At 39.8% G+C, this 14,064-nt stretch overlaps 1 protein-coding gene across 1 annotated transcript in view; it reads left to right on the top strand.

The window, feature by feature from the left end:
- The window catches only part of LOC126278931 (dynein axonemal heavy chain 1-like), an 825,957-nt gene that overhangs the window by 516,526 nt on the left and 295,367 nt on the right, over positions 1-14,064 (top strand). The window contains 2 exon segments of the mRNA XM_049979209.1: positions 7,266-7,499; positions 11,791-12,123. Of these exon segments, the coding sequence (XP_049835166.1) occupies positions 7,266-7,499; positions 11,791-12,123 (567 nt within the window).

The raw sequence follows: 14,064 nt of genomic DNA, 5'->3' as shown, positions 1-14,064 counted from the left end.
AGGTGAGCGCCACAATCAGGACTGCATACGACCGAGGCACACAGGGCCAACACCCGGCATCATGGTGTGGGGAGCGATCTCCTACACTGGCCGTACACCTCTGGTGATCGTCGAGGGGACACTGAATAGTGCACGGTACATCCAAACCGTCATTGAACCCATCGTTCTACCATTCCTAGACCGGCAAGGGAACTTGCTGTTCCAGTAGGACAATGCACGTCCGCATGTATCCCGTGCCACCCAACGTGCTCTAAAAGGTGTAAGTCAACTACCCTGGCCAGCAAGATCTCCGGATCTGTCCCCCATTGAGCATGTTTGGGCCTGGATGAAGTGTCGTATCACGCGGTCTGCATGTCCAGCACGAACGCTGGTCCAGCTGAGGCGCCAGGTGGAAATGGCATGGCAAGCCGTTCCACAGGACTACATCCAGCATCTCTACGATCGTCTCCATGGGAGAATAGCAGCCTGCATTGCTGCGAAAGGTGGATATACACTGTACTAGTGCCGACATTGTGCATGCTCTGTTGCCTGTGTCTATGTGCCTGTGGTTCTGTCAGTGTGATCGTGGGATGTATCTGACCCCAGGAATGTGTCAATAAAGTTTACCCTTCCTGGGACAATGAATTCATGGTGTTCTTATTTCAATTTCCAGGAGAGTAGATTTGCCACACTATGCCCATTGGTTACTAACGTGTCATCTACCCTTAATGCTATTTGCTCCAGTTACTTTCTGGTTCTATCAGTCTCCTCTTTCACTATATCCCATATTGTTTTTATTTTGTTCCCTGACATTGCTATCTTCTTCTCATAGTACATTTGTTTAGATGTCGGAATTACTTTTTTTAATATTTTACGGTATTCCTTGTATTTAGCTGAATCATCAGCACTGGAGCTATTCTTGGTCGACAGATACATTTTCCTTTGTGTCTTACCGGAAATCTTTGTTCCTTGTGTAATCCATGGTGTTATTATAGACTTCTGTTTAATTTGAGTAACTTTTAGAGGAAAACAGTTTTCAAACATGGTACTGATATTGTTCATGAATGTGTTATATTTTTCATTCATGTCATGTGCACTATAAACTTCTTTCCGGTTCATATCTTTGAGCAGTTTTGTAAAATACTCAATTTTTGGTTGATTGGCTACTCTCCTGTACTCATATTTAACAGTCTTGATAATCTGCTTAGAATTTACATCTAAAACAAGGAGCTGCATGTTATGATCTGATAGTCCATTTATTACAGGTTTTATAATATGATTTTGTTCCTTTGGTTTGTCTATAGAAATGTTATCAATGGCTGTCCTTGAGGATTTTGTGATCCTAGTTGGAAAGTTTACAGTGTGAGTTGATTGAAAGACAACATTACTAACTGCAGTAAATGTTTACTGGAAGATTGCATTAGAAAATATGTATTAAAGTCACCAGCAATCAAAATTTCTTTGTTTCTTCCTGTTAAATAACACAAAAAGAGCTTCTAGATGATTTATGAATAGATTATACTTTCCTGCAGGTGCTCGGTAAATAGTTACTATTATATAGGATCTGTTATGGAACTCTACTTCTGTTGCACATTCTTCTAGATGCTGCTCTAAACAGAATTTATTAATGTCAATGTTCTTGAATTTATGGCAGTTTTTAATAAACGTGGCAACTCCTCCTCCATTCATATCTACTCTGCAGAAGTAAGAGGCTAGTTTAAATCCTGAAATGTCTAACATATCTATACCAGTGGTCACTTGATGTTCAGAGAGGCAGAATATGTCAGTTTGGTTAGGTGAATTCATTTCATCAATACAAATGAGTGGTTCATCAACTTTATTTCTGAGTCCCGGAATGTTCTGGTGTAATAAAGATAACTTATATTTCATACTAAGGGGATTATAACTGCTTTGGCGAAGACTACATCTGAAAATGACTCTATATTCGAGATAAAATGCTGTGTCCTCCCTACCATCTCAGCCCAAACACAGATTTCACTTGATACCCATATGATCATATATTTGATAGTAGGTGTTGATGTGGTACTGAGTCAACCGCTTTCCAGAAGTCAAGAAATACTGCATCTTCCTGACTGCCTTGATCCAAAGCTTTCAGTATGTCATGTGAAAAGTGAGAGTTGGGTTTCACATGATGTTATTTTCAAAATCCATGTTGTTTGACATGCTGGATGCCATTCTGTATGAGATAACACATTATGTTTCAGCTCAGAATATGTTCTAAGATTCTACAGCAAATCATTGTCAAGGATATTGGACAGTAGTTTTGTGGATCACTTCTACTACCCTTGTTGTAGGAAGGGTGTGTCATTTGCTTTCTTCCAATTACTAGGATGGTTTTCCATCCAAGGGATGATACCATTAGCCCCTGGAGCTTTGTTCAGTTTCAGCTGTTTCTCAACACTACTGAGACCACCACTTACAGTGAGTCCAAAAAGTTTTCATCTAGCAGCATATCTTTTAGAAAACAAAAGTCTGTGTAACATGAAAAAAATGTATACATAATCTAAAGAGCCACTCATGTAAGAAGTACCTCGGTAAGTCATTTTTGTTGAAAAGCAAGGAAAGAAATACGTCCAAATCGACAGCAAGGTTAACAAAATAGAAAATGTAAAACAAGGGCTAGTTGATAAAGTATTCGTCCACCATCAGAACATGTTGAAAGTCAATTTCTAGCTTTCGCAACCAATGGTTGCTTCTTCAGGAAAGAGGGAAAGACGAAAGGATGTGGGTTTTAAGGGAGAGGGTAAGGAGTCATTCCAATCCCGGGAGCGGAAAGACTTACCTTAGGGCGAAAAAAGGATAGGTATTTACTCGCGCGCGCGCGCACACACACACACACACACACACACACACACACACACACACACACACACACACACATATCCATCCATACATATACAGACACAAGCAGACATATGTCTGCTTGTGTCTGTATATGTATGGATGGATATATCTGCTTGTGTCTGTATACGTATGGATGGATATGTGTGTGTGTGTGTGTGTGTGTGTGCGCGTGAGTATATACCTATACCTTGCTACGAAACTTTCATTTGGGGCTAAACTTCTTTACTCTCTGCATTTGTAGCACAGGAAACACAAACACAGAAACAAAACAACACAGAACAACTACATGTAAGAAAAGTTCATTTTTTCAGAGCGTAGCTATTCTGTACATAAAAAGTACGTTGATAGAAAATTTAAGTGCCAAAAACTTGAAAATAAGCACTGTGAAAGCCATCATTGGTAAACAAATGTTTTCTTATAACAAAAATGTTTGCTTTTGTGTGTGCGTATGCGGGTCCATATCCTTGTTAAATTGGAAGAAACAGAGAAAACATGGAAATAGATAAAAACAATCTGAGATAAAACTGAACTCACTTTCACCCAATTTCACCTCCTTCTGCTCCCGGGATTGGAATGACTCCTTACCCTCTCCCTTAAAACCCACATCCTTTCGTCTTTCCCTCTCCTTCCTTCTTTCCTGAAGAAGCAACCGTTGGTTGTGAAAGCTAGAAATTTTGTGTGTGTGTGTGTGTGTGTGTGTGTGTGTGTGTGTGTGTGTGTTATTTTATTGTGCCTGTCTACTGGCACTTTCCCGCTTGGTAAGTCTGGGAATCTTTGTTTTAATATATTTTTCCCATGTGGAAGTTTCTTTCTATTTTATTTACATCACAAATAGTGTTTCACATGTATAAGGTTTCCCAATGTAAAGAATAATGAACCTTATATTTTGCTTTCCTCTTCCTATACAATTTGTCATTTCAGTGTGTTTATTTGGTGCTGTGAGATCATAAGACAACTACATAACTACATCATTGTCTTTTATACTAGTATGAAAAAGAAGATAGATTGACAGTAGGAGACAGTTGTACAAGGATAAATAAATGAGTGGGAGAAAACATGCAGTATATAAATTTGTAATTACTGAAGTAACATTGCAAGAACACCAAGGCCCTGGGCTTGCTAAACCCAAATCATGAATAGTTTTTGTGATCCTCTGAGAATTTTACTGCTGCAACTCCTCAGCATCATTATTCTGGATTCCACCTATTCAAAGATTGTTTCTGTTTCAATGCAAGCCCCAGTTTTACTAGTACTCTGATCGGTGCAAACACAACACCATGCCAAGGAAAATATATAAACTGTTCTTGAACTGAGTTTTTTGTTGATCAGTAGGAAAGCATGTAACACTTGACATAAAAGTTTTCTGGGTATGGTACTGCACCATGTTGTGTAAAACTACTGCTGGAGAAAAACCAACGTTTCTGCCACAGTTGCAGTGGCCTTCTTCTGTGTCTACTAGTGCCTTCTAGCTATGCAATGCTCCTTATATTTTGTTATTACTGTTCATTGTGCACGCCATTATGTCATAATTTTAAAAAGATAGTTCATTTCATTGGTCGCTTCAGGAAGAAGGAGAGGGAACTTTATTTTAATAGTTTATTGAGATGGAGGGTGAGAGTAACCTCTGTTGTCTATTGGCTCTTGTGTTATGTGCCATGATTTGTGTTCACCGTCTGTGGTCCTTAAGGGGATACGCCCCTGAATGGGCTGCATTTTTAGCATTATCTTCACCCTCATAGTGCAACTGATCTACAAATGAGAGATAGCTCAAAACTCTAACACACAATTAGCGTCATTAGTCAAAGCACTTTCCAAAAAACCGTTGAGATACTTATTGTATTTTGATACTGACAACAATATTTATAATAGTATAAAAAATGAAACACCATTTTCTTTGGAACCACTGACTGCACAGCTTGGAAAAAGAGTCAGAGTACAGACAACATTCACGTAAGTGTTTTATGCCTCCAATTTCCTTCCCCGATGCTGATCTGTGAAAAATAAAAGTTATTTATTTTATTACAACAAAATTATTTTAAAATGTAGCTCAAATATCACTGACATCACCATGTTATAAATCTTTCAGGAAATAGTAGGCAAGGGAGGTAGAGGAGATGGGTTTAACGTAGTCGTTTAGGAGAAAAGTGTAGCTACCTGAATGATGAAAATTCAAGTTTTTGGTAAATCGCAAAAGATGATTTACAGATTTATTGACTTACCACAATGCTCATTTAGAACATTTCAGCTGCACACTACAGTTGTCCTGTTTCCTTATCCTCCAACTCTTTCTCTTCATTCTTTTATTTATCGCAGATTCCTTGGTAGCAGCTTCTGCAACTGTCTCTGCTTCGCTTACCTGATGCTTATCAATAGCAGTTAGAACTGAAGTCATATTCCTTCCCATGTGGATGTTCAGTTTCCGTATAAGATTTATCCTTGAAATTGCACCATCATTGATTGTTATTATTGCATCCATTACACCAACCTTCAGCACTGTCAGTTCAACACACAGTGTTGGGTATTCTCTCCCATATACAGCTGTTGAAGCTTTCATTTGCATTTTGACAGTGACCATGCATACATTTCCTAAGTAGATTCTTATTTGTCAGATCCCTATATATAGGCCTAATTACCTTCATTACAGCAGGTGGTAGGGAATGCTTGCGGGTACATAGTATGCCTGTAGCTTTGCTCAACCAGTACTTGCACCACAAATCTTCCCCGTATGGATACAAACCATGCTGTGGGGTTTGATCTGTTGACACTCTGTGGAACCATGTTGCCTAAACAGCTCATCTCATGTTTTCCAAATCTCCTACATTTCTCCTTTTTGTTAGCCATAATATTGAATCAAAGAATCAATTTCACTTTTTGTAAGATGACCTGGACCACCTACATGTTTTCCGTCTGGCAGTTTTTTTCCACTGAAATCTTTACATAATTTTCTCAGCCGAGCTCCCATTCTTTTTTGTACGTGCCCAACACATTCAAGCTTTTCTATTAGTGTCCCCATATGGTCTGTCCATTAACAACAGTAGTGTATCGTTTAAGTCTCCATCCCCAAGGTAGCCTACATACCTCTCACTATGACTGACCTCTGATCTTCTAAAAAATTTTATAACTCCTTTCGTTTCCATGTTTTCACTTGGACTATCAAAGTTCTTTACACAAACATGGGAGCCAATAAATTTTCTTGAACAACCCTGGCAGTGCTTTGTTAGACTTTCATAATCTAGTATCTTGCCAGTTTCAGTAAATATGGCAGTTACAGCCCCATTCAGAGAGGTATGACCTCTCTTCTGCCAAGATCCATCAAATGCTGCTACAGTGTCTGTATTCTCAGACAAGGCTACTGCTTCTTCTGTTGCTCTTTTCATTGAATGTTCACATTCACCACATAAAGTATTATGTATTAATTGGGAGGCAAATCCATCACTGCACAAAAAGTCTGTGCAGCTCTCCTTCCCCTTCCAATACATCGCATTGCATAAGCAAGCTGAATATTTACACTGTAATATTGACTATCAGTTACTGTCGAATTTACAGTATCGCTGTGCATCTTACCGACTTGAAAGACCCTTCCTTGCTGAAATGTCCTCAGAAACGTCAGTACTACCTTCACAATTGCAGTACTTACATTTCACAGCACTCTACAAATGTCTTGACAGCATATTTAGGTTCGCATTAACATTTCCATTATTATTGCTCCTCACAATGCTACTAGGCTTGTTCATCTTACATTCAGAAAGCAAAAGTTTATGTGTAGAAGCACTGCCTGTAGACACAGTTTACATGGGCAACTTTTGAAGCAACTGATGCGTATTATTCGGTTGCTACGAACTTGTTGCTACGAAACTTTCATTTGGGGCTAAACTTCTTTACTCTCTGCATTTGTAGCACAGGAAACACAAACACAGAAACAAAACAACACAGAACAACTACATGTAAGAAAAGTTCATTTTTTCAGAGCGTAGCTATTCTGTACATAAAAAGTACGTTGATAGAAAATTTAAGTGCCAAAAACTTGAAAATAAAAAAGAAAGTGGAAACAAAGGTTGTGTGAAACAATTTGTCTAAATGTAAGAAATAAAATTCATTTGAGATACGTTTGGTGTGCCTTTGAATTCTTAGTATTATTATATTTCATTTCTGATATTGCTGCTACGTTATTTGTATGTAGTTCCATCCTGAAGATCTATGAACAAGCAGCACTGATGAATATGTATTAATCTCTCTCTCCCCCCCTCTCTCTTAATTCTCTTCTTCGCCTCTATATACCTCCAACCCCCCCCCCCACCCCCCCACTCACACACACACACACACACACACACACACACACACACACACACACACACACGATATTTGAGTCCTATAACAAAGATCACATGACTGGAAGAGTAACAATTTAATATTTATTACAGGATGCCCATCATATGTTACGCCTGTGGTATCATGAATGCTGTAGAGTGTTTCAAGATCGCCTTGTGAATGACCAGGACCGAAATTGGTTTGATCAGCTGCTAAACCAGCACATCGAAGCAGACTTTGAAGCAGATCCTGATGAAGTTTTGGGTGACAGAAATATACTGTTTGGTGATTTCATGGATCAGATGGCAGATGTTCGGCTGTATGTTGAGATAACAGATATGACTAAGGTCAGTGAGGCACTTGAAGTATTTTACAATAAATTCACATACACTTTGCAGTTCTTTGCCCACTAAGCAGTATGTGTAAATTGGCTTGTGAGGAATCTGTGGTACATTTCATGTTTTACATTTATGTATTACTCATACACAACTTCATTTAAGGGCCACATAGATAATATGACAGTAAATGAATGTTGTCTTCAAATAAAATCAGTTCAAAGGAAGTGGATCAGCGGTAATTTTGTATCACCCCTTTATTTCTAAATTCATGGAGCAGCTCAGAGGCATGCATGTATATATTCAACTACAATGTGTCTAGACCATCAAATCCTGCCTTCCTTAGCTTTACTTAACAGATTTAGAACATCAGCACACTGGCATCCATGATATCAGCTAGTGTGATTGTCGAGGTGAAATTGGGTGAAAGTGAGTTCAGTTTTATCTCAGATTGTTTTTATCTATTTCCATGTTTTTTCTGTTTCTTCCAATTTAATAAGGATATGGACCCGCATACGCACACACAAAAGCAAACATTTTTGTTATAAGAAAACATTTGTTTACCAATGATGGCTTTCACAGTGCTTCTGAGTAGCATGAATATGTGGTGGTATGTCCCCATGCTCAGATGCAGATTTGAATCCATTGTGAGACACCTCTGATGAGATCAACCCACCTTGTCCACATTATTCCACTCTTCACTGGTGAATCTGCATATGTTGCGTAGTGTACATGGTCATTGTTGACGTCCAAAAACAGCTCATTTCAATTGATTCCACACATTTGATTGGGTTCATGTCTGAGGAACAGGCAAGCCACTCCACTCTGGTGCACCTAGCATGCTGAAGGAATGAGCACATGTGTTATTCAGCAATATGACATTATCACCAAAATGTTGGTGATACGGAGCTACTACTGGTTGTGGAATCTTGTCCCTCTATAGTAGATCAGTGAGACTGCTCTGAACAACCACAAGAGGTGTTCAGTGGCCCCATATAATGCCACCTCACAACATCACTCCACCACCACCAAACTACACATGTGGGAGACAGTGTTGGAGGTGATCAATATACTCGGAGGTGATCAATATACCCTGTTGTCTCTAGGCATGGCGTCTGTGATTAGCAAGGTACAAACAGGACTGAGTTACGTCAGTGAACAGTATCCAGTGTCAATCCTGGGCCGACCACTCTGCGTGAATTCTCACTCATCTGTAACGGAATCCATGGTGATGTGATGTATGAAGTGGTGTTTGCCCTGGTTGCTGGAATGGTTATTTGCATCATGCAATCTTCTCCTAACAGTTTTATGCTATACATGACACCCTGTAGCATCTTCAAATGCTGAATTCAGTTGGAGCACTCAGCCCATGATTCCTTTGACTCAAAAGTCATAGATATTGATCATGCAGTGCACCTGTTAAATGTGGATGACCTGTGTGGTGTAAGAACTCAACATTAATTGTCCATTGGAACTGATTCCATGTCCACACCACATCACTTTTATTCCAGTGCACACTTTGAGCAACTTCCCTGGTTGACAAGACTTCTGTGCTTAAATTGAGATTATAACAGTATCATTGGTCGTGACTTGCCTTCGTGGTGTGATGGATATTTATTCTTCTGTTCTGCAGACGCCTCTAATGCATCGCTACTGTTGCTTTACTTCAATTGAATGGCTGCGTACATTTGACTGTCATGTATTTTTGTGAACCATGTCAGGGATGACCTTCAGATTGGTGCAGGAACAGTTACAATACCAACACACCTGTATGACATATCAGGGTGATGCAAAACATTTGTTGATGTGATGGATTACGCATGGTGTGTTTATGGAAAAGGGCAAACAAATGAGAAAGGAATCATGTTAATTTTGTTATTAACTGCCGTGTACACAATTAATTCATTTTGATAACCAGAGACATGAATGAGATGCTGCATCTGTAAAAAGATGCCATCAGCAGTTGCTTGCAACAGTTCCGATGACATCTGAGCAATATGTTCATGAATAATGGCCTTCAGATCAGGTAGAGGCTGAATGTGCCCAGGTAAATACTTTCTTGCAGATGTCCCCCAGAGCCAAAAGCCACATGGATTCTGATCAGATGATCTTCAAAGCCATACGAACCTCTGGAGATAAACCATTCGCGAAAGGTTACATTAAGCAGATGTTTCACTGGGCAAGCAACATGACATGTTGCCCCATCTTGCATGAAAGCAGCAGCTTCTGCACTGTTGTAGTCTTCCAAAGTAGGAATCACATGCTGTAGGAGGACATCTCGATAATGTGCAGACATCATGGTATACATGAACTGGGAATAAAAGCGCTTGTGATTCCACACCACACTGTCACATAGAGCAAGTGCAGTAGCTCTTTGAGAACATCATGTGGTTTAACAGTATCCCAAATTCACCAGCTCTGCCCCCTGTAGTGTAAAGCTTGTTTTGTCACTCCATAGAATCTTGCGTAGCCAGATATCATCAACTTCAATCTGTACTAGAAACCAAAGAGCAAATTTAGAAAGTTGCTGCAGATCGCGAGGTTTCAGTTGCTGCACCATCTGTATCTCGTAAGGATATCAGTGTAAAATAGACCAAAAAACTGTCCATACTGTTAATCATAGGCTGGCTATTTCTCCTGACACTGCTTAAGCACTAGCACTATACTGGGCATGGGCTGCATTGTCATTTACAGCAAAATCAAGCTTCTCAGTTACTTCCACCAGGATAGGACACCTTCGTCTTCCAGGTGCCTTACAAAGCTCATCCATGTTTTCAGATTTCATTATCACCTTCTTTAAATAATTTAATGACATTGAACCTCTCAGACCTTTCAATTATCGGTATTCTCTCAATGCAGCACTGTAATTTACATAAAACAGTTTCAGAAACAGTGCACTGTCTCTCTTCTTGATAATCCTACTGTTCAATCATGTTTTGGCTTGTCAAATGACAGGTTGAATGAAGTGAAATGAAATGATCGTCTGGCATTGTTGGCCAGGATGTCCCATTCTGGTTTGGTCGCCAAGTGCAAGTCTTATTTCAGTCGGCACCACATTGAGCGAATTGCGGCCAATGATAAGGATGAAATGATGATGAGGACAACACAACGCCCAGTCCCCGAGCAGAGAAAATCTCCAACCCAGTCGGGAATCGAACCCGGGCCCAGTCGGAATCGAACCCGGGCCCAGTGCATGAGAGGCAAACATGTCACCTCCCAGCTAAGCAGGTGGAAACAGGTTGGATGTCATACTGTAATACAAATAGTGCACATCTCCAGATTTTCACTTGGTGGCCACAGTTGGAACTAATGTTTTACCAGTGTAAATCGGTTCTGCATTAACACATTAGCATTTTACCAAGTTTTGCTGCTGTACAATAATTACAGCCCACACTGGACCTCCGTGAGCAGCTGCACTTCAATTATAACCACCTAGTATTGATTCTTTTGTGATGTTGACAATGTTACATAAATCATGCGTAGTTTCAATTTGACCAGTTACAGAATTAATTAGGTGATGTTTCACTTGTAAATACATAATTATTTGTAAGAGTTTTTCAATGAAATATTTTGCTTCTTTGGCAGGTTGACCTCTCATGTTTGTTTGTTAGTTGTAATTTCCTCACTTGAGGCCACCAAAATGATTTCTTCAAGCAAACATTGATTTCATTTGCTGGCATTGATTTTGGAATAACTGGAAATGTTTGCTGAAAATGCGCAGAATGTGTATGTGATGCATCTCCTATTAGTTCCAGATTATCTCAGGGATCTAGAATATTCTCAAATCTTCTAGAAGTTTCTGTAACATTGTGGAACAGTCTACAACATTCTCCAACATTCTAAAAGTCACATTTGTGCCTGAGTCCCCACTTTCTCACTTGATTCCAAGCTGCTTCACCACCTTCTGATAAGAAGTCCATTGGTGCAATGCCCTCTTTTGACTCAGATCCAACCCATATAGTTCCATACCAAACCTCCTTCTTGGCTGGGGGATAGAGAGCTAGCATACCATAAAACCACCATGGGGCTGTGAGAGTGTGTGGTGGAATTTTGGAGCCAGATGTAGACAAGCCACATTTTCTTATACTATGTATTTAAATTGTAAGTATTAACTTACATCTATTTCTGATAATACCCTCTGTCCACATTCTCTATAACATAGAGCACTGGGTCATTGGGTGGTGTGAAGTATTCTAATACATAATATCACTTTCATGGTATAGAGGATGCAAATTGCCATATTCAATGAACATTATTCATATTAAAACTGTTCTGTGAAAAAAATTAAATTTATTTGTTGCAGCTGTCAAGAGTTCTTGAAGAAGCTCTGGCTGATTACAACTACTCAAGCACTGCACCAATGCGCCTTGTACTTTTTACTGATGCAGTACGACACACTTGTCGCCTGGCACGGATTTTACGGCTTCCTCGTGGGCACGCACTTCTTCTTGGAGTTGCAGGTTCTGGCCGACGGTCATTGGCACGGCTGGCTACTCATGTTGCTGGGTTGTCTGGTTCCGAACTGCAAATGAGTCGAACATATGGTCTGTCGGACTGGCGTGATGATGTGAAGTCTATGCTCCTGAATTCTGGTGTCCAGGGTCGGCAGAGTGCATTTGTGTTCTCAGACACTCAGGTTAGTAACAACAATGGCAGGTCATGTAATATGTAGAAACAGTTAATTTCGTTGGAAATAATATTTATAATGCTGATGATGCTAATTACATAATTACATGCAGGGCAATTCAAAAAAAATATATAGAAACTAGCGGAGAAACCCAACACTGCCCGGACACTTATTTATAGCTGTGCGTCCATGCCTGTACCATGCAGCATTTGTTCTTGTGCTAATGTTTATGACACCATTTTTCCTGAACTCTGAGTCATGCAATTTCATAATTTTGTAGATATATTCAATGGTATGTTTGGATACTGTCTGGCGAATGAGTTGCAAATGGAGTTGTTAACAATGAAGTAATAAATTTAAACATCAAGCATGATGCAACAGTTTTTCGTACATCACATTGTTTATATCTCATGAATTGTGTGTCTTATAACAATATTATGACAAGAATAGTTGCTACTCACCATATAACAGAAATGCTGAGTTGCAGATAGGCACAACTAAAAGACTGTCTGAAAGTAAGCTTTCCACCAATAAGACCGTCATTGGAAATAGACAAAACACACACACACACACACACACACACACACACACACACACACAAATCAAACACACATGACCACAGTCTCTCTCTTGTCTGAAAGTATATGTTTACTTGAATTTGGTCCAGTGGTTTGTATTAGATGGAACTTTAAGGAACACCACATGTAATTAATTCCTAATCATATGAAGACTGACTGCCTACTGCGCGGGTATTTCATGACATCCTTTGTTTCCTGTTAGTTAGGTAAGACTTGTTTTGTATCACGCCTGGAAGGTGGCGCGTGGGTCTGCTCCTGTAAACTGAAGGATAGACCGAATGTAGAAAGTGAGTAAGAGCAGGAAAAGGTGAAAATCTCTTGGTACTGCTCTTAGAAATTGATTTACGGTGTCACAATTTTGACTGAATACCTAACTTTGCACTGAGGTGCGAAGCCATAGACCCGTTGTAAATAGTACATAGTCTCGGTAGCAAGCTGAGGTTGAAGCGATGTTTCCAGGCGGTCTGCTCTTGATGAAATGGACAGAATCCGCAGTGGAGCTCGTAGATCTGCACAGCACCTGCTAGAGAGTGCTATTGTCAGTGTCTGTCATAGTACCAACTTATGAACTTGCAACTACGCCGTGGCATCATTGCTATTGATACCACAACTTGAACCATTTTACAGCATTGCCAGTGACACTATAATATTCCAATTTACTTAAGAAAATGGTGTGATTCACACAGTAAAAAGCTTTTGACTGGTCACGGAAAATGTGACTAGCTTCCAATTTGCTATCTAATAAATTAAGTCTAATCCTGGGATTGGAATGACTCCTTACCCTCTCCCTTAAAACCAACATCCTTTCATTTTTCCCTCTCCTTCCCTCTTTCCTGACAAAGCAACTGCCAGTTGCGAAAGCTTGTAATTCTGTGTGTGTGTTTGTGTGTTTTGTTCATGTGCCTGTCTGCCGGCGCTTTCCCGCTTGGTAAGTCTTGGAATCTTTGTTTTTAATATATTTTTCCCATGTGGAAGTTTCTTTCTGTTTTATTTACACACACACACACACACACACACACACACACACACACACACACACACACACACACACACACATATATATATATATATATATAGAAAGAAACTTCCACATGGGAAAAATATATTAAAAATAAAGATTCCAAGACTTACCAAGCGGGAAAGCGCCGGCAGACAGGCACATGAACAAAACACACAAACACACACACAGAATTACGAGCTTTCGCAACTGGCAGTTGCTTCGTCAGGAAGGAAGGAAGGAAGGAGAGGGAAAAATGAAAGGGTGTGGGTTTTAAGGGAGAGGGTAAGGAGTCATTCCAATCCCGGGAGCGGAAAGACTTCCCTTAGGGGAAAAAAAGGACAGGTGTACACTCGCACACACACACACACACAT

The sequence above is a fragment of the Schistocerca gregaria genome, chromosome 6 (assembly GCF_023897955.1).
Source record: "Schistocerca gregaria isolate iqSchGreg1 chromosome 6, iqSchGreg1.2, whole genome shotgun sequence".
Lineage (NCBI taxonomy): Eukaryota > Metazoa > Arthropoda > Insecta > Orthoptera > Acrididae > Schistocerca > Schistocerca gregaria.
This window is presented reverse-complemented; position numbering and strand designations above follow the sequence as displayed.